The sequence below is a fragment of the Hippocampus zosterae genome, chromosome 8 (assembly GCF_025434085.1).
Source record: "Hippocampus zosterae strain Florida chromosome 8, ASM2543408v3, whole genome shotgun sequence".
Taxonomy (NCBI): Eukaryota; Metazoa; Chordata; class Actinopteri; order Syngnathiformes; family Syngnathidae; genus Hippocampus; species Hippocampus zosterae.
The window spans coordinates 3,285,869-3,308,470 of record NC_067458.1 but is presented as its reverse complement, the minus strand read 5'-3'; the positions used below and the strand labels follow the sequence as shown (position 1 = coordinate 3,308,470).

The window sequence follows — 22,602 nt, the reverse complement described above, 5'->3', positions numbered from 1 at the left end:
ATTGAACCCGGTACCTCTGCACTGTGAAGTCGACTAACCACTCGAGTGTCAATCCACAACACAAAATGAGTGCCCTCGTCTACAGGGAGTTAGTGCAAACTAAGAATAGCTCTAAGCTATATAGCTCTAGTTATTTGGGTTATGAACACCTGCTGTATTAGCACCCCTCGCTGTATGCACCAGCTATCCCTCTCCTCCCAAGGTCTCCAACAACTGCCAGAAACAAACTGCCTGCTGTTCTGCACACATCGACTGTACAGAAATGTGTAATGTTTTTACTCGTGCAATGAACTTTCTTACAACTGCATTCCGTGTTTTTACTGACCTACTTGCAAAAATCTCCACTTGCAATTTTACAAGTATACATGTCCAGTGTTCTCAGATGCACACAAGCATCAGGTCACTGGCTGAGCGGCGCAGTGGCGGCGCGCAGCGGCGGCGCGCAGCGGCGCGGTGAAGTAGGTACGTTTTGAAAAGGGACAGACGGAAGGACAGACCGCGTGCGGGACGACGCGCAATATATATATATATAGATGTTCTGCAAATGCGAAATTAAGTTAACACTGACATATAAAAATATTTTATTTTTTTGGTGTCAGAGCCCTTGGCTCAACTCAGTGTGTAATTTGTGGAACAGCACCAGTAACACCAAAACATTGGATACTATATACTCGTACTGTAGCAGGTCATAATCACAGGAAGGTTTGTCATGCTGCCAAAACTGGAAAGCAACATCTTGTCATTCCATATAAAAAGAGAACTCATCAAATCAAAACATGTCTCTTCAGGATTCAAATTGTTGGATAATAATCGATTCCCCAAATAACAGCTGTAAATGTTGGTACCAGACCTAAAGTTGTGGCAGCCATTCTTATGGATCTATTTCAATGAGTATATATAAAACACAAATTAGAAACCCATACATTATTATTGTGGATATATAGATCCAATAGGCTTTTTCTATACAATATATGACACTGCCAGAGAGAGGCGAGTGTATTTCAGTTTTTAAAACTTGAGTTTTAAGAATTTAAAATGTCAAATATGTATTATGAAAAAACAAACTAATTAGTGGATGTTTATTTTAAAGCACGTCTTCACACCTAGCAATGTCATAACTATATGGACAAACGTACACATTTGAGAAAGAAGAAACATGCAACCGGCAGAATGCAAGAGCGGTTGCAGACCTGCTTTCCACACAAGTTAATGTCAAGTACAAGCCTGCTTTGCTGAAAACAGCAATGCTCAGAGGAGGGGTGCAAGTCAAGATGTCTGGAGAAATTATTCACACGAATAAACTCACCTTCTTGTGCACGTCATCACTGCTCTGCTCAAACGTCTGCTGGATCTTCTCCTCCAAGAAGTAGATCCGAAGCTTCAGGCTGAAGTTCTCCTTTTTCAGGTAATTTAGATGCTGTGAGATAGTGCGGTAACCATGAAAATTGCAATTAGACCTGACACCAGGCTGATGTACCTGAGAGAGCATTGTACCCCCATTTAGCATAGTATAATAGATGCAAAGGCAAAAATAAGAAAAAATAAATGCAGAGTTGCTGAAGGATTCCTTCCAACTACACAAATCAGATAGATCTGTGTTTGAAACATTGACCAACTGGAAACACCAAACATGAGTATGAGCTCCTCTTGGTTTGGAATTGTTTGGGGAGTGTCAGTGCCACTGACACTGCAAAAAGGAATTTAAGGAGTTGAGCTGGTGGGTGGTGGTTGACATGTTTCCTTTTTTACCCTGAGGAAGTCATTTAAAGAATCCATTGGGTTCTGTGAGTGTATGTGCAGTCATTCCATAATTTTATTTTTTGTTGTTTATTTTGTGCCCCATGAAATTTGAGATAATCCATACACAAAATATAGACAGAAGAAAGGTCAGATAAAGTATAAAAGCTGTATTTGTGCAATATTGACTCATGCACTTATGTAAGATACACTAAATTATATTGTACCTATAGATAATTATAATTATCATATTTTGAAATAAATATAGTAGATAGATCATTTGGAATTTGTCATTTTATATATCACTTGCACGCTGACCCTGTGATAGATGGTTCTGTGAGGTTGTACAGTGGTAGTACGATCGTACCTTGAGGTATGAGTTAATTTATGACATGAAGACGTTTATAAATCACAACATTTAAAAATCGAATCGACGTTAACCATTGAAATGAAGAAAAATGTCAATCTATTTCATCCTAAACAAACATAAAGCCAATGTTTGTAATGTGGTTTTGATGAGGAAAGTTAATACTGTATAATGTCATCCTTTCATCAAGCATACAATTACGACATACTGTAATATAATTTCAAAGAACTGCTGTTCATTTTGTCACGCATTGACCAGCAGGGGATAGTATAAGACAGGCATACGGATATACTGTACTGTACAGCGGTATGAAAACGTATTCCCATTCGATATATATATTATATATATATATATATATATATACACACATACAGCCGACCAGAGGGTTTCAGGACGACAGAGCCTGACGATGCTTTTTAACCGGTGACCAGATAAGAGTATGTGCGGTGGTTGGAGTTTGCGAAAAATCATATGAAGAGTATAACACAAGAATAAACAGGGACGGTCATTAGCCAGCCATCAGTGCAACAATAATATTGTTAGATTGAGTTGTCGCTATGGCGACAGTTTTGTGTGAGAGAACCGGAAGTGACGTGTCTCCCCGTTGTTACGAGACTGAGTTCCGTACATGTGCTTCCAGTCTTATGCCAATTAAAGACAAGTAAGTAAGATGCTTTAACCGTCCATACTGTATGTTGAGTGAGAACAGAACAGAGTGAAACAGTCAGTACGAAGTGACAGCTACCACTCAGGAGATAAGAAATACACCACAAATGGTACCAGAAACAGACACAAATTAAAACTTGTTAAAACAAAGTATAATTAATTTCCCTTTACAATCAACATATTTGACAGAAAAACACCACACTTTTTTTTCGTGAAAGCATAGCAATTATAACCATTGGATTGTATAATCAATCCAGCGGAGCCACTGATTTACTAACCAAACATTGCTATTAAGATGTTACCATAAAGCTGTCGAGTGTTTGTGTGAGGGGAACATCTCTGACCCGTATTGGTTTACATGATATTCACGTCTTCTAAACGTGGGAATGAGAAAATTGTTGTTTTTAAACGTGCACTAATTATTTCAATCTCTGGCAAAATAATGTGTGCAGGTACGGTTTTCCTTCCCTCTGTCCAGACGGTGTCGCTGGTGCACTTTAAAGAAACCTGGCACTTGTCCCTCGTTTACAAAAGCCATCCATCCATCCATTTTCGGAGCCGCTTAATCCTCACTAGGGTCGCGGGGGGTGCTGGAGCCTATCCCAGCCGTCTTCGGGCAGTAGGCGGGGGACACCCTGGATCAGTTGCCAGCCAATCGCAGGGCACACAGAGACGAACAACCATTCGCACTCACACCCACACCTAGGGACAATTTAGAGTGTTCAATCAGCCTGCCACGCATGTTTTTGGAATGTGGGAGGAAACCGGAGCACCCGGAGAAAACCCACGCAGGCCCGGGGAGAACATGCAAACTCCACACAGGGAGGCCGGAGCTGGAATCGAACCCGGTACCTCTGCACTGTGAAGCCGACGTGCTAACCACTGGACTACCGGGCCGCCCGTTTACAAAAGCTTTCAAGCAAAAAGAAAAAGGAACGTTTGCTTGAGGTGTTTGGTACATAATGTCATTAAGTTTTACTCGGTCATCATATCCCTAAAAAAGATGAATTCAATGTCTTTTATAATAATGAAAGATATGCTGCCTTCATACAGATTAAATTGCAAACAAAATAATTTGACCAACCCTTCCTTGCAGCGGGTAGTTTTCAATTAATTTGTAAGACTCAGCTCTTCTGAAAACTGCATGATATTTAGCTTTATATTTGTATTGTCTCTAAACACTGGGACGAACCATAATGGCCTTATGTAACATTAAAATAAATGAAACTGTGTACCTTGGGAAAAAAATGTGAAAAATAATGTCTATCCACCCCAATAATTTTACTATACGACTTTATTTAACAACGTACTTACATGCAGTAAGAGTGGAAAACCATAATTTGCTGCACATTTCTTACTGATTGGTGCTTGGTTTATGTGTGCATTTATGTGTGCGTGACTATTCTGGTTGTCAAGCTGTTACGTATCGATCTGAAGCTGGTGTGGTGAAAGATAAACCATCTGCTGTCAAAATGATACAAGTAAATACACCCTTGTTTTATATATAATCTCTCTCTCTCTCTCTCCCTCTCTCTCTCTCTCTCTCTTTCTCTCTCTCTCTCTGTATATATCTATATATCTATAGATATATATAGATATAGATCTATATCTATATCTATAGATATATATCTATATCTATATATATCTATAGATATATAGATATATATATCCATCCATTCTCCGAACCGCTTGATCCTCACTAGGGTAGCGGGGGGTGCTGGAGCCTATCCCAGCCGTCTTCGAGCAGTAGGCGGGGGACACCCTGAATCAGTTGCCAGCCAATCGCAGGACACACAGAGACGAACAACCATCCACGCTCACACTGACCTGGAATCGAACCCGTCACCTCTGCACCGTGAAGCCGACGTGCTAACCACCGGACTACCGGGCGCCCCTATATATAAACATATACATACATATATATAATCCTCGTCTCACCCCCCCCTCGGGTGGTGTCCGTCCCTCATTCAGCTCGTGTCCACTACCAGAGGCCACGAAGCTTGAGGGTTCTGCGCAGTATCCTTGCTGTTCCCAGCACTGCACATTTCTGGACTGAGATGTCCGATGTTGTTCCCGGGATTTGTTGCAACCACTCATCCAGTTTGGGGGTCACTGCCCCGAGTGCTCCGACCACCACAGGCACGACTGTCACCTTTACCTTCCAGGCTCTCTCCAGCTCCTCTCTGAGCCCTTGGTATTTCTCGAGTTTCTCGTGTTCCTTCTTTCTGATGTTTCCATCACTTGGGAACACTACATCCACTACAACGGCTGTCCTCTGCCCTTTAACTATGATCACGATATCTGGTTGGTTCGCCATTACGATCTTGTCATTCTGGATCTGGAAGTCCCACAGGATCTTCGCTCTGTCATTCTCCACCACCTTCGGAGGTGTTTCCCAGTTTGACCTTGGGGTTTCCAGTCCATACTCCGCACAGATGTTTCAGTAGACTACGCCACCTGGTTATGGCGTTCCATGTAGGCTTTCCCTGCCAGCATCTTACACCTTGCAGATATGTGTTGGATCGTCTCAGGTGCCTCTTTGCAAAACCTACACTTTGGGTCTTGTCTAGTGTGGTATATCTGGGCCTCAATGGCTCTGGTGCTCAGGGCCTGCTCCTGAGCAGCCAGGATGAGTGCCTCTGTGCTGTCCTTCAGGCCAGCCCTCTCTAGCCACTGATAGGACTTCTTGAGATAGGCCACTTCAGTTATGGTCCGGTGGTACATCCCGTGTAGGGGCTTGTCCTCCCATGATGGTCCCTCTTCCAGCGCCTCATCTTCTGTTCCCCATTGTCTGAGACATTCTCTGAGTATGTCATCCGTTGGAGCCTTCTCCTTGATTTATTCATGGAGCTTGGATGTTTCATCCTGGACAGTGGCTCTCACACTCACTCGTTCCCCGGCCTCCTTCCTTTCGGCTTGCGTACAGTCTCAGGGTGCTGGATTTGGGATGGAAGCCTCCATGCATGGTGAGGAGTTTTCGGGTCTTAACATCCGTGGTCTGAATCTCTTCCTTTGGCCACCTTATTATTCCTGCAGGGTATCTGATCACTGCCAGGGCATAGCTGTTTATTGCCCGGGTCTTATTCTTGCCATTGAGCTGGCTTCTTAGGACTTGCCTCACTCGCTGGAGGCGTTTGGCCGTAGCCGCTTTCCTTGTTGCCATTTCGAGGTTGCCATTGGCTTGTGGTATACCGAGGTACTTGTAGCTGTCCTCAATGTCTGCTATTGTTCCTTCAGGGAGTGAGACCCCTTCAGTGCGGACTACCCTTCCTCTCTTAGTCACCATCCGACTACATTTCTCAAGCCGGAATGACATCCCGATGTCGCTGCTGTAGATCCTGGTTGTGTGGATCAGTGAGTCTATGTCCCTTTCGCTCTAAGCATACACAGCTTTCTGTCATCCATGTAGAGGAGGTGAATGATTGTAGCTCCATTTCTGAGGCAGTATCCATAGCCTCTCTTGGTGATTACTTGGCTGAGGGGATTCAGTCCCATGCAGAATAGCAGTGGGGAGAGTGCATCACCTTGGTATATGGTATATATACATTTGATGGACACTTGGGTAAGTGGCTTGCCATTGGCTTCCAGTGTGGTTTTCCACATCCTCATCAAGTTCGCAACGAAGGCTCTTATGGTCCTGTTCACAGGATACAACTCCAAGCATTCAGTGATCCATGTATGTGGCATAGAGTCATAGGCTTTCTCGTAATCAATCCAGGCTGTGCACAGGTTGGTACGTCGGGACCTGCAGTCTTGTGCGACTGTTCTGTCAACGAGGAGCCGATGTTTGTCTCCTCTGGTATCTCTACCAATGACCTTCTGTGCTTCGCTCATGTATTGATCCATGTGTCCACTTATCTTAGCTGCAATGATGCCTGACATGAGCTTCCATGTTGTGGAGAGACAGGTTATTGGCCGATAGTTGGATGGGACTGCACCCTTTGAGGGATCCTTCATGATCAGGATCGTTCGCCGTTCCCCAGCACCTGACGCAGACCTAACACATGACTTTCCAGAAGTGATCACTGAGACCAAAATAACAGATTAACTAACCTAATTTGTCTTAAGATTTTAATGGCTAAAACTATTTGCAATCTTCCTCCCTCTATCAATCTAAGTGTGTCTGTGGTCAGCTAGAATTCACATTTGTATGCCACCATGTGCTTTCAATTTCTGCGGTGGACTAATAAAGGCCATTTGAGAAAGAACTACTTCAATTGGGTGATTTTTTTTCTTTTCAAACAAAAACCCCATGATTGCAAATTTTCAATGTTTGACATTTATAAATACTTGCCCTGTTCATTTTTTTCTTTTCCAGCAAGCTGAAAGCAGGATATATTCCCTAAACAGATGCAAATGGATGGAGAGCACAAATGCGCACGCAGAGGTACAACCTGGATCCAATAATTCAGACAGCTCTATTATGATGATAGAACCAACATATGCTACCGCTGTCAAAAGAAACTTGATGTAAATCTTCAGTGGCATAGAAAGGTCAATTAACTTTAATCTGTTCTGTCAGAAAGTGGACACTTTTTTGACATGAGCTTGACGGTTGACCCTCCTCCAAACTTCAAATCTGTACATTTCATTTGGAAAAGAGACTGAACCCCAGATGTTAGAATACAGAAGGAACTCTCTTTTAACTCCAGTCCATAATTCTCAGACTGTTCAAATATGTTTGGACTGATTTTCTTTACTGACACACACACACACACACACACACGCACGCATGCACGCACGCACGCGCACACACACACACACACACACACACACAAAGACACTGCTGAGTAGCTGCACTTGAGTTGGTTGAGGGGACTGACAAGTGACCAAAGGTTCAAGTGATTGAATCTTGGCTGCTTTTGTTGCTGTTCTTGCTAATGACACCAGTAAGACCAGTATTATGCTATTGCCCTATTAGTAGCTGTAAACAAGAGCAAGACCAACACAAAAAAAACAGAAAAGGTCTATGCTGGGTTGTTTTTTTTGTTTTGATTTTCTTTCAGAAGAAGAAATGGTTGCGTTTTATGGACTTGACCATCTCAGGTGCACCACAGACAGTCAGGTAAACTATACGGTTGCTTTGGTTGACGTTTAATATGTTCAAATGATCTGTCAAGTGTGATAAATTTTGTGAAATGGTAATTTGCCGTAGCGTTTTTAGATAATTAAGGTATGATTGAGGTGCCGCAGAAGTGTTATCTATCTTACAGTAAATATAAATAATGTAACTGATATTTTGTCCAGGAAATCAATAATCCTAGACTATGTACCAGAAATAAAATTATCAACATTTTGATGATATATGTTCATATTATCAACAGTGATATGTATTTTATGAGTTGACATTGGTCTAACCAATAATGGTGACAGATGAAGTATAATTGATACTTGATCCGACAGATCAGGATTCGGGTCATGCTGGAGCATATCCCAGCCTTCTTGGGTTAATAGGCTGGGTACACCCTGGACTGGTTCCCAGCCAATTACAGGACACACATAGACAAATAGCCATTCACAATCACACCTGTCACACTATAATGTGATAAATAAACTTACGGTGCATGTTTTTGGAATGTTGGAGAAAACCGAGTACTTGGAGAAAACGCAAAACTCACACAGAACGGCAGGGCCTGGAATTGAACCCAACACCCGTTCTGGGAGGCAGATGTGCTCACCCACAGGTGGCAAATTCAAGGCGAAGGGGGCCAGATCCGGCCTGCTACATCATTTGATGTGGCCGCCAAAGCAAATCATGTGTGTCAAGTTGCATGATGCCTGGCATCCCATTGGCTAAGAGGGACCGCTACCGTATGTGTTCATGTGTGTGTAGACAGAGAGATAAGTGTAGATGCAGCGTCGGCGTCATTCACTCCTCGGGCCATGAGCTGTTTGGATAGTTTTACTTAAATGTGAATCACCCAGAAAAAGTCTACACCAGTCGGGTGATCTCCCACTATGTCAGTGTTCCTAAAATAGTGGGGCGTGCCCCCCTGGGGGTGCACGGGGCTCTGTCAAGGGAGTGCGTTTGACCTTGGGGAACATGTTTTTTAAATTTATTTTTATATTTTTTACTGTCCTAGAATAAAGTGCAGTGGGACCTCCACTACATTAGGGGGCAGTGGCGCTCTTGTTGGCGGAGTTTGCGCACGGAGCATTCGAAGGGAGGAACTATGACAAGGCGTATGTAGCGCTTGGTTTCACTGTGACCGCACAAGGAAAGATCGATGTGCTTACTGTGTCTAAAAATGTTGGTAACGGACAGCATGAAGCCAAATAAATTAAGGCGTCACTTAAAGACATTACACCCCAATCACGCTGACAAGCCGCTTGAGTTTTTTCAGCAAAACGTGCCAAATATTGCCAGCAATCATTCCGTTTTGCGACTGCTACTTCAAGAAACGAAAATACAAGTTCCGGCTACATATTGAGCAGGAGCCGAGAGTTGTTGTGTCCTGCTTCAAACCTGGTGGTGTATGGGGTGTACGGGAGAGGTAGTACCCTTGAGGGCGATACGGTCGCAGCTGCATTGCTGATGCTTTATAGCTGGTTGATCCCTAACTGGTCATCACCAACACCCAGCTCTTGTCTATGGCTCCAAGTAGCAGAGTTTCTGCGGCCACACCACGGTAAACTGCTTCGACCGGCAGGCTAAACTAGACAAGGGTAACCGGGGGGTCCTTGGCCCCCTGGTGAAGAGCTTGGAGAGGAGATAGGCACCACCAAGTTTAATCGCCTACTGAAATGTCATGAGGAATAAACAGTCAGGATCACACATGCCGGATCGGTCGAGGCCCGGAAAAACAACGACCGCGCTACCCACTGATTTGCCCCAGGGTGGGGACGACAAGTTTACTACTGGGACAAGAACACCATCAAGTCATCACAGCCTCCCAAGGAGTGATACCGTTATTGGTACATGGAATGTCCGCACACTGTATGCCTGTGGGAAAGTGAAAGAGCTGACCCATGAACTAGACAGATACAGGTGGGACGTCTTGGGAATGGCTGAGGTTAGGTGGACCAGCTGTGGTGAGACCACCACAGAAGAAGGTCACAAGATATGGTATAGTGGAGAGGAATCTAGACACCAACATGGAGTTGGCTTTATTGTCAACAACAGCAAAATTAACTCAGTCATCAGCTGCACGCCTATATCCAGCAGGCTCATCAGCATCCGGATCGCTGCGCGGCCCATGAATATTACCATCATACAAGTGTATGCCCCAACGATGGATTATGATGATGATGCAGTAGAAACTTTTTATGAGGAGTTAGAAAACACCATCAAGGCAACACCCAAGAAGGACTTTCTCATTGTCCAGGGAGACTGGAATGCCAAAATAGGCACAGACGCACATGAGCACTGGGAAGGGACAGCAGGACGTTTTGGGCTAGGAGAAACGAATGACAGAGGGCTAAGACTTCTGGAATTCGCAAGGAGCCACAAGCTCACCGCAGCCAACACACTGTTTCCACATAAAATCTCCCGCAGAACGACATGGCATTCACCAAATGGTGTGACACACAATCAAATCGACTACATATTCACCCCACAAAGATTCAAGTCAAGCATCAACAAAGCCCAAACCAGAACGTTTCCTGGTGCGGACGTGGGAAGTGACCACGATATGGTACTGCTGACGCTCAGACTCAAACTTAAAACACAAAAGCAACACAGTACACCACGCATCAGGTTCAACTTAGACAAACTGAAGGACCCACAAGTTGCAGGAATATTTGAGGCAAGCATAGGAGGAAAATTTGCAACACTTAACCTACTACAAGACATAGACTCACTGACAGACACTATGGAGAGCATACTCGTAGAAACAGCGACAGAAGTATTGGGGAAGTTTAGAAAGAAAAATAATCCGTGGGTCACAGATGACATCCTTGATTTGTGTGACCATAGAAGGACATTAAAAAGGACCAAGAAGGATGACCCAGAGGCAGCAGAACAGCACACTCTGGTGAACAAAAATATCAGGAAGAGGATGAGGGAAGCGAAGGAGAAGTGGATCACAGAGCAGGGTGAAAACATAGATGCAGGGATACGACAGGGCAACAGTAAAGCAGCATACGCCACATTGAAGACACTGACAAAGACACGGCAACATACAGCAACAATAATAGAAGATGGGGACGGTGCTCTGCTGACCGAAAAGACAGCAGTAACCAGAAGATGGACAGAGTACTGCCAGGAACTCTACAATTTCACAATAAAACCCAACCTTAACATAATCACCGACGCCACAAAGACTACCAGCGAAGATGCCGACGTGCCAATACTCCAGGCTGAAGTGGAGGAGGCAGTAAGGAGCCTGCAAATTGGCAAATCACCTGGCATCGACAACATTCCTGCAGAGCTTTGGAAACATGGAGGGCATGAGACAACAAAAGTACTCACACACATCTGTCAAAATATCTGGGTAACCAAGCAATGGCCCCCAAAATGGACACAATCTCTCGTTATTCCCATCCCTAAGAAAGGGAACTCAAGGCAGTGTCAGAACTACAGGACCATCAGCCTGATCTGCCATGCAAGCAAGGTGCTACTACGGATCATCCTGAATAGACTAAAGAGCAGGGCAGAGGAAATCATTTCAGAAGAACAAGCAGGATTCCGACCAAAAAGGAGTACCACGGAGCAGATCTTTAACATCAGATTACTCATCGAGAAACACCTCCAGCATCAACATGACCTTTACCACAACTTCATCGACTTCAAAAAAGCCTTTGACCGTGTGTGGCATGAGGGGCTGTGGCAGGTGCTCCGAAACTACAACTTCAACAGTAATCTCATCCAGGTCATCCAATCACTCTACACAAATTCAAGCAGTGCAGTTCTCATTAACAACACTATGGGAGAACTTTTTAAAACATCGATCGGTGTCCGCCAAGGATGTCTTCTGTCCCCTGTCCTATTCAATGTCTTTCTGGAAAACATCATGGACGAGGCCATATCCATCGGAGGAAGACCCATCTGCAACCTCCGGTTCGCTGATGACATAGACCTTATGGGAAAAAGCGAAGCTGAACTCCAGGATCTTACCACCAGACTGGAAGAGGTAGCGAGGGCTTATGGCATGGAGATAAGTGCAGAGAAAAGCAAGATACTGGTCAATAGCCACAGTAAAACAACACCAACAAGCATCACATTGAACAGGCAAACCCTGGAAGTGGTTAAGGACTTCAAATACCTTGGGTCCTTTGTGAGTGAGGATGGCAGCTCCACAAAGGAGATTAAAGCAAGAATAGGCATCGCAACATCAGCCATGACAAGACTGGCCAGAATTTGGAGGAGCAATACCATCAGCTTCACGGTGAAGGTCAGGCTGTACAAGTCCCTGGTACTCTCCACCTTACTATACGGCTGTGAGAGTTGGACACTCACAGCAGACACGGAACGCAGGATTCAGTCCTTTGAGAACAAGAGCTACAGAAGGATGCTCCATATATCTTATAGAGAACACCGGACAAATGACTATGTCAGACAGCTAGTCACCACTCTCGCTGGAGAACAGGACCCCGTACTGTCAACGGTAAAACGTCGCAAAATGGCCTGCTATGGCCACGTTACAAGGCATACCTCGCTATCCAAAACCATCCTACAGGGGACAGTGGATTGGAAACGGAGAAGAGGCAGACAGAGAAAGTGCTGGATGGACAACATTAAGGAATGGACTAACTGCAGCTTCCAGACCCTGCTACGAACAGCTAAGGACCGAGAGTGCTGGAGATCCCTGACTGCGCAGACCTCCACCATGGCACCCCGACGGCCTCTTAGCCCATGGGATGAATAAGAATAATAAGAATAAGAATAAGAAGCTTCAAACCTTGCTTTGAAAAGCTGTGCATTGCAAAATGTGCTCATTGTAGCCATTAATCCAGACGTTAGAAGTTAACGTTTAGTTGGTGACCAGTTTGAATGTATTATTATTTACTGATTTGATGTAAGTTTATTTTTAAATATCATGTGGTTTGACATGGTCAGTTAAAAAATGTTTTTTTTTAGTGTGGAAATTGTAGCAACGGGAAGAAAGCGACAATTTCTCACGTTCGCACTCAGAGAGAGTGTGTCATTTCTTTATTAGCACAACAGCAGCAAAACTTCCCGCGCCAACCGAGACCCGCCGAAAGTCGGTTTCCATAGAAACAAGCAGATAAACATGGCGGTCCTTAAAGGGACTGCAATTATTTCTACCCCGTTACCAAATCGTGAACTCTCTGACACACATGTGAAACATTGCATTCACACGTTTGCAGTTGGTGGTGAATTATGTATATAGAAGTCACTACAGTTTACAGTTTAATTAGGGATTTAATTTTATTTTTGAGTTTCAGATGCACTTTAAATCTTTTCTGTTACAGTTAATAAAGCTATTCTTCGTTGGAAGTTGGTCCATATTTCTTTTTATTCTCTTATAGGTTAATAAGAATACAGTGTACTTATAACAATTTTATAGAATATGATACAATTTTTAGTCGCAGGGGGGGGGGGGGGTGAGATATAATTGAGAAACACTGCACTATGCTGGTGTTTGCCTTGGACATTTTCGAAGGATTGTTAAAAGCCGACAAAAGCATATGTCCTTGGATCAGTTCTTCACAAAACGCCAGGCAATACCACTCCTGAGAGAGTACATGGCCTGAAGAGGGCAAAAAATTATGATGATGCAGTTAAAAGTTAAATGACCATCATTTTTATTTACTCTCTTCTTTGTTTTTTACATTATGCACAACTCTCATTTATTATGCAATAATCTAATTGTAACATGTATTTGTTACATATTTTGATGCATATTTATGCTTTAAGAAACATTTATGTCTGAATTTTGAGGGGGGGCTTGGAACGGATGAAGGCATTCACATGGACAATGCAAGGTTATCTTATCTTATCTCTACTTACAAAATTTTCGAGTTCAGAAATTTCTTCCAGAACCAATTAATTTCGTAAGTTAGGCTTGCTTTTCTCAAAAAACTACAAGGATCCAGAACTACAGTATATATAAAATTTTTAAAAAAGGATCTCACTATGTTGGACTTGGCTTGTTTCAGTTGGGATACGCCTCATGCAATATGCTGGCCCTCATCCCACCTCAAATGCTGTGGGGCCAGTGGCGAGCCAGACTATTCACTACTGGATCCCCCACATGCCTTCCTGCCGGCATTTGGACGTCTCCTCCTCCACCTAGCTAGCTGGCATTGAATGTTAACGCCAGCTGGCTGCAGGCTTCTACTTAGAGAAGTTTAGCCCAGAGTGTGGGAACAAGGGAACCAAGACAATTAAACATTTTTTTTGTGGACCCATTGCCAAACACCTGCGATTGGCTGGCAACCGATTCAGGGTGTCCCCCGCCTACTGCCCAGAGACGGCTGGGATGGGCTCCAGCACCCCCCGCGACCCTAGTGAGGATCAAGCGGTACGGAAGATGAGATGAGATGAGATGAGATGAGATGAGATGAGATGAGATTGCCAAACACTACCCTGACCCCATCTCCCCTCCCCGCACCACCAAAAGCTTCATCAAGCAATTAATTTAGTACTGCAATGTAGTCTACTCAACACTAAACACAATTATCTAATGCCAATTTATGTCGCTTAGAAAACTCAATGCAACTCTATTTAATACTGCAAAGCCATAGATAGATAGATAGATACACATGTCAAAGTTTAGTTAGCTGTAATTCCCTTTACAACATGGTGACAATTTTTTAAGGTGAACTGAATGAACAAATGCAGCAAATAAACAAGCACACCAGACTGTAATTTATTGGGGCACAGTGTAGTTTGTCCAATTGTAGTTGTAGCATGACGTCACCAGCCATCGGAGGTCTTCCACCCAGGAAGCTGAATGAATTACATTTGCTCACGAACAGCCAATCAGAGTTATCACAATTTTTGCAGATTGCAATTGATGGCACATTCATTCAAATTATATCTTGATCGCATCCTTTATCGCTGGTTTCCACAAATGGATTCAGGGAACCACTTTTCAGCTACATAATCCACTCTGATTAGTGTCTCCCGCCTCCCCCGGGACATGGATGAAGTTCTGCTGGAGGTGAGTACTGAAACTCCTGACAGGGAACTCTGCTAAACGTTCCCAGGTGACCCTCACAATGTTTGGTTCTGCCAGGTCGGACCGTCATCTTCCCCCAGCATCGGAGCCAACACACCACCAGGTGGTGGTCACTTGACAGCTCTGCCCCTTTCTTCATCCAAGTGTCCAAGAGATGCAAGTTCGATGACATAACCATAAAGTCAATCATCTAACTTCAGTCAAGGGTGTCCTGTTGCCAGTTGCACACAAGGATGCCGTTATGTTTGAACATGGTGTTTGTTATGGGCAATCCATGATGAACACTCAAGTACAATAACACCACACTGTTTGAGTTTTGATCAGGTGGACCGTTCCTGACAAACACGCCCTACCAACTGTCATTGTCATTGCCCACGTGAGCATTGAAGTCCCCCAGGAGAACACTGAAGTCCCCAGTGGGAGCACTCTCCAGCACCCCTCAACGAACTCCAAAAAGGGTGGGTACTTGGAACTGCTGTTTAGTGATTCAGCACAAACAACAGTTGGGACCCGTTGTCGTGTGGGTGAGCAGTTTGCTGATGTCAACGTGGATCGAGTGAACCATGGTGGAAGTGGAGTTATGGTATGGACAGCAAAACATTATGTTATGGGCAACGAACATAGGTGCATTTTAATGATGGCATTTTGAGTGCCTATAGATGACGAGATCCTGAGGCCCATTGTTGTGCAAATCATTCACAATCATGACCTCATGTTGCAGGATGATAATGCAGAACCCCATGTTGCAAGGATCTTTTCATAGATCCTTGAAGCTGAAAACATACATTGCCTGCCTAATCACCAGACATGTCACCTATTGCAGGGGTACCCAACCGCCGGTCCGTGGACTGGTACCAGTCCGCAGGGCATTTGGAACCGGGCCGCACAGACTATAATTCCATTTCATTTATTTTGGAATACGAAAGATGGTTTATTTTCAAAATTACCGGATTCTCCGTTACATCCGTCTGTGTCACGCTTGACAAATGTCAAGCCGCGCTACTCAGTCATGTGACCGATTACACTAAGAACAAAACGCCGGAGCTCGCAAAATGAGTTAAAAACACTGCTGGAGATCGCAAATGACATCGGCCTTAAAAGTACATTTGAGACAACTGGATTAAAGTCATGGCTGAATACTCTGAGATCACCACAATAGCACTGTTGCTATTTCCGACATTCTACCTGTGTGAGGCGGGGGTTTTCAGCAGCAACGGCGACTAAAACAAAATTACGAAGTAGACTGGACATAAACCACACACTTGAGGTGTCATTGTCGCCTATTGCCCCGAGATGGGACCGTCTGGTTGCAGAAAATCAAGCTCAGGGCTGTGGTGAGTCCTCATTTTCATGTACTTTGAATTTGCGTTGTATTGTATTTTGAAGGCATTAAACATTACCATAGCGAACAGTGTTGCGGCCGGATTAGACGCTCCTTGTGTTTATTATTATATTTCGAAAACACCACAGTTTTCATGCAGCTCATACCATATTATTTTGTTGTATTATTTCCCCCCTCCGTGAGCCGTCATCTTACCGTGGTGGAGGGGTTTGTGTGTCCCAATGATCCTAGGTGCTAAGTTGCCTGGTGCTTTATGCCCCTGGCAGGGTCACCCATGGCAAACAGGCTCGAGGTGAGGGACCAGACAAAGCACGGCTCAAAAGCCCCTCATGATGATGAAAATTAATGGATCTCAGTTTCCCTTGCCTGGACGCAGGTCACCGGGGCCCGCCCTCTGGAGGCAGGCCTGGAGGTGGGGCTCGTTGGCGAGCGCCTGGTGGCCGGGCCTACACCCATGGGACCCGGCCGGGCGTAGCCCGAAGAGGCAACGTGGGTCCCCCTTCTCATGGGCTCACCACACATGGGAGGGGCGAAAGGGGTCGGGTGCAAGTTCCGACTGGATATCGTCGGACTTGCCTCCACACATTGCCTGGGTTCTGGTACCAGTTCTCTCGAGAGGGGTTGACTCTCTTCCACGCTGGAGTTGCTCACGGTGAGAGGCGCAGAGCAGGTGTGGGCATACTCATTGCCCCCTGGCTCAGTGCCTGTACATTGGGGTTCACACCAGTCGACGAGAGGGTTGCCTCCCTCCGCCTTCGGATGGGGGGACGGGTCCTGACCGTTGTTTGTACATATGCAACAAACAGCAGCTGAGCATACCCACCCTTTTTGGAGACCTTGGAGGGTGTGCTGGAGAGTATTCCGGCTGGGGACTTCCTTTTTCTGCTGGGGAACTTCAATGCTCACGTGGGCAATGGGCAATGACAGTAAGACCTGGAAGGGCGTGATTGGGAGGAACGCCCCCCCCCACCCCCCGATCAGAACTTGAGTGGTGTTTTGATGTTGGACTCCTGTGCTCATCACGGATTGTCCATAACGAACACCTTGTTCAAACATCAGGGTGTCTATAGGTGCACTTGGCACCAGGACACCAGAGGCCGCAGTTCGATGATTGACTTTGCGGTTGTATCACCGGATTTGCGGCCACATGTTTTGGACACTCGGGTGAAGAGAGGGGCGGAGCTGTCAACTGATCACCACCTGGTGGTGAGTAGGCTCTGATGGTGGGGGAAGATGCCGGTCCATCCCGGCAGACCCAAACGTATTGTGAGGGTTTGTTGGGAGCGTCGGGCGGAAACCCCTGTCAGAAAGAGTTTCAACTCCCACCTCCGGCAGAGCTTTTCCCATGTCCCGGGGGAGTCGGGGGACATTGAGTCCGAATGGAACATGTTCCGCGCCTCTATTGTTGAGGTGGCCAATGTGAGTTGTGGCCGTAAGGTAGTTGGTGCCTGTCGTGGCAGCAACCTCCGTACTCGCTGGTGGACCGTCAAGCTGAAGAAGGAGTCCTATCGGGCCTAGTTGGCCTGTGGGACCCCAGAGGCAGCTGACGGGTATCAACTGGCTAAGCGGAACGCAGCTTCGGTGGTCGCCAAGGCAAAAACCCAGGCGTGGGAAGAGTTCGGTGAGGCCATGGAAGCCGACTTCCAGACCGCTTCGAGGACATTCTGGTCCACCATTCGACGTCTCAGGAGGGGGAAGCAGTGCACCACTAACACTGTGTACAGTGGGGATGGGGCGCTGCTGACTTCGACTCGAGACATTGTGAACCGGTGGGCAGAGTACTTCGATGACCACCTCAACTCCACCAGCACGCCTTCCTCGGAGGAAGCAAAGTCTGAGGACCCTGAGGTGGGCTCTCCTATCGCTGTGGTTGAAGTTACCGATGTGGTTAAAAAGCTCCTCGGTGGCAAGGCCCCAGGGGTGGATGAGATCCGCCCGGAGTTCCCCAAGGCTCTGGATGCTGTGGAGCTGTCCTGGTTGACACTCCTCTGCAGCATCGCGTGGTCATCGGGGAGAGTGCCTCTGGATTGGCAGATCGGGGTGGTGGTCCCTCTTTTAAAAAGGGGGACCGGAGGGTGTGTTCCAACTACAGAGGGATCACACTCCTCGGCCTCCCTGGTAAGGTCTAATCAGGGGTGCTGGAAAGGAGGGTCCATCAGGAAGTCGAGCCTCAGATTGAGGAGGAGCAGTGTGGTTTTCGTCCTGGCTGTGGAACTGTGGACCATCTCCACACCCTTAGCAGGGTGCTCGAGGGTACGTGGAAACTTGCCCAACCAGTCTACATGTGTTTTGTGGACTTGGAGAAGGCGTTTGACCGTGTCCCTCGGGGAGTTCTGTGGGGGGTGCTTTGGGAGTATGGGGTACCGAGCCCTCTGATACGTGCTGTTTTGAGGGGGGTCCGTTTTGGTGGCCTCAGTATTGCATCTCTGCTTTTTGCAGATGATGTGGTACTGTTGGCTCCTTCAAGTAGGGCTCTCCAACTCTCACTGGAGCGTTTCACAGCCAAGTTTGAAGCGGTTGGGATGAAGACCAGCACCTCGAAATCTGAAACCATGGTCCTCAGTCGGAAAAGAGTGGCATGCCCTCTCCGGGTCGGGGAGGAGATCTTGCCCCAAGTGGAGGAGTTTAAGTATCTTGGGGTCTTGTTCATGAGTGAGGGCAGAAGGTAGCGAGAGATCGACAGGCGGATCGGTGCAGCGTCTGCTGTGATCGATCTACGTCCCAAGCCTCATCTATGGTCACGATCCACGATACGCAGGAGAGACTCTGTCACCCAGCTGGCATGGGAACGCCTCGGGATCTGCCAGGAAGAGCTCAAAGAAGTGCGGGGGAGAGGGAAGTCTGGGCTTCCCTCCTAAAGCTGCTGCCGCCACACCTTATATGCCGGTCCCTGAAAATATTGTCTGACATAAACCGGTCCGTGGGGCAAAAAAGGTTGGAGATCCCTGAGTTACACCTGAACCTGGACTCCACTAACAGTGTAATTCACACTTTTGAGTTACACACTTATCCAGAGACAACAACAAAAAACAACAACAACAACAACAACAAACTAAATTTTATGAACACCAAATAATGTTGCCTCATTTAACCACCAATATACCATGGAAATAGAGAACATAAGCCAAAATGTCACATACAGTACACTCTTGGTATAAATACAGTTTTGTATCAAAGCTCAGGTTCTTACCCGTTGAAACCCTCTGAGGCAATGCATCTGCACCAGTGGCCCCTTGTCGGTGTCATCACATGAAAACTCTGCCCAGAAAGAAACATGATGACTTATGATTAAGCTGCCCATAGTGCGAATAAAACATGACTATGCTCGAAGATACACTGAAGGAAAAAAGCAAAAGATTACATTAATTTTAATCTCTTTTGTCAAAGACAGGAAAATATCATAATTAAGCATGCCTTCTGATATTTGAAGTCTTACCTGTCATCATTTTGATCCTCCTTGGACTCTCCTGTTAGTACCGGCAGCCATATCTGAAACAAAATATAGTTCCTTTACAAACAACCCTTAAAAACACTGATCTAAAGTATATTTTTCGTATTCTGTTTAGGTTAGGTTTAGGGAACCCACTTGTAAAATGGCAAAACTCAGAGGATCCACACTCAACAATGAAGAAGGTTTTACATTTGAAATGAGAGACAACAGGCACATCCATTCATGCGTGGTGAAACCGAGTCAGCACACGCAACTTACACAGTCATCCCTTAGCAGCACAAAGACCATGAGAATAAATAATAATAATAATATATTTTATTTATAAGCGCCTTTCAAGACACCCAAGGACACTTTACAATAACAAAAAACACAAAACAATACACAATGCAAGAATGTGCTCAATCATTTGTCAAATCGGATTGGAAACAATGTCTGACAGTGACAATCATGGCACTACTGAACTCAGTCACACTAATTCAGGGGTTCCCATTACATCGATCACGATCGACCAATATCTCGCAGACTGGTCCCAAGTCGATCGCGAGGGGTGTAGAGTAAAAAAAAACAAACATTCGTGTGTCTCTCGACATGTTAGTAATATTTCTTTTGTGTTAATGCACACTGCACCCTAACCATCGTATCAGTCTCACTTTCACAAAACGTATTTAAAAAAATAAAATAAAATAAAATAAAGCAAGTCACCGGAAGTTGTTAGTGCTCATCAGTCTGCAAGTGCAGCTCGCGATCAGAGCTGTTGTGATATAGCTTTTATTTTTATTACTATCATTATTATTGTCCAGTAATTGTTATTATTATTATAATAGTCAAAATTCGTCTCATATACAATTCACCAATGGCACTCGCAAAGAATGACAAGGGCTGAGAGAAGCATTTTAAAACATTATGTATGAGCTATGATAGTTAACAGGCTGCAAAAGTGTTGCATGCCTCCGCGTCAGGTCTTCCACTAAGGTAAGCAGTGATTTTCTTTTAACAAATTCATAAACTCTTGTGTCTATTTTTCTGTTTCATTCATTTTAGGTGCCGTTATGGCTGTTGCTCAACATGGCATGCGTGTGTAAGGGTATGCGTAGGCTCGCGTGCACGTTAACGGGTCGATCGCGGGAGGCTGGTTGATCGAAAAGCAGATTTTCGGTACTAAATGTTTGTGCAACCCATGCACTAATTCATTAGCTCTACCAAGGATACCTTTATATATATGTCTTGGTTGTGGGTTCCAATAATGTGCGTGTGTGTGTGTGTGTGTGTGTCCAAGGATACCTGTATATGTATGTCTTGGTTGTGGGTTCCAATCATTTGTGTGTGTGTGTGTGTGTGTCAAACAAACTTTGAATGAGAATAAACAAGACAACTTTTTTATTTTATTTTTTTCAATTTTCCTCTTCACCGCATGCAGCCAATTTGGCACCAGTACACAAAGTAACCGCAATCAAGTGTTTGGGCACTCCTGGCCTTGTGTACAGAATTCAACATGGTTACTAAAAGTTTTGCACACTGGGAAAATTGCATGATTTCTCAGAAGAGCCAATGAAGGTATCACACTGCCTGATGTCCATCCATCCATCCATTATCTGAAACCACTTATTTTCACAAGTCGCAGGCGTGCTGGAGCCTATCCCAGCTGTCTTTGGGTATCACACTCACAATCACACCTAGGCACAATTCAGAGGTTCAATTAGCCAACCATGCATGTTTTTGAAATAATAATAATAATAATAATAATAATAATAATAATACATTTTATTTGTGGGCGCCTTTCTAGAAACTCAAGGACACCTTACAACAAGCAGTTAAAAATCACGAATACAAAGCTAAAAACAAGATCAAATAAAATAAGAAAAAAATACAACAAAAATAAATAAATAAAATTAATGGCTTTATGGTCCGAGTGAATAGGCTTGTCTAAACAGATGTGTTTTGAGGCTGGATTTGAAATGTGTTAATGAGTCTGTATTACGAAGGTCAGCGGAGAGTGAGTTCCAGAGCTGGGGAGCAGAGCGACTAAAGGCTCTGTTTCCCATGGTGACGAGGCGAGCAGGGAGGACAGAGAGGAGGAGAAAGGAGGAGGAACGAAGAGAGCGGACAGTTGTAGAAATATGGATGAGGTCAGATAGGTATGGGCTAGGTTATGGATGGATTTGAATGTGAGGAGCAGGATTTTATATTGAATGCGGTGTAAAATGGGGAGCCAGTGGAGATGTTGGAGGACAGGTGTAATATGGTTTATGTATGGTGTGAGTGTGATAATGCGGGCGGCTGAATTTTGGACCAGCTGAAGCTTATGGAGGGTTTTTTGAGGGAGACCGAGCAGGAGGGAATTATAGTAATCGAGTCGCGAGGTGACGTGGTGTGAACAAGTATAGCAATTGGACTGAGGAGAGGGAGAAGAGCGGAGCCGGTGGATGTTTCGAAGATGATAATATGCAGAACGAGTGATGTGGTTGATATGCGAGGTGAAGGAGAGGGTGCTATCAAGGATGACACCCAGACTCTTGACCTGGGGGGGGGGCGGGGATGAAAGAGCTGTTGAAGGGAATGGAGAAATTGTTTATTTTGTTGAGGGTGGATTTGATGCCAATGAGTAGGAGTTCATTTTTATTGCTATTCAGTTTGAGGAAATTTAAGGTGAGCCAAGATTTTAATTCCTGCAGGCAGTTGGTTAGGGAGGATGGTGAAAGTATGGTATTAGGTTTGGTAGAGATGTAGAGCTGGGTGTCATCCGCGTAGCAATGAAAGTGAATGTGATGTTTCCTGAAGATATTACCAAGGGGAAGAAAATAGACTACAAACAGCAAGGGGCCAAGGACAGAACCCTGAGTAACACCTGAAGTGAGGGGAAAGGGGTGAGATCTAAAACATTTGAGCTGGATAAACTGGGTGCGGTCAGAAACATAGGAGCGGAACCAAGAGAGGGGGATGCTGGTGATGCCAA

At 45.1% G+C, this 22,602-nt stretch overlaps 1 protein-coding gene across 1 annotated transcript in view; it reads right to left on the bottom strand.

The window, feature by feature from the left end:
- The window catches only part of LOC127605722 (myomegalin-like), a 36,136-nt gene extending 16,477 nt beyond the window's left edge, over positions 1-19,659 (bottom strand). Inside the window, exons 1-3 of the mRNA XM_052073509.1 lie at positions 19,635-19,659; positions 19,389-19,456; positions 1,307-1,417 (exon numbers count right to left, since the gene is read on the bottom strand). Of these exons, the coding sequence (XP_051929469.1) occupies positions 1,307-1,417; positions 19,389-19,456; positions 19,635-19,644 (189 nt within the window). The 5' untranslated portion in view covers positions 19,645-19,659. The remainder of the gene's footprint in view (positions 1-1,306; positions 1,418-19,388; positions 19,457-19,634) is intronic.
- Between the last annotated feature and the right edge of the window lie 2,943 nt (positions 19,660-22,602).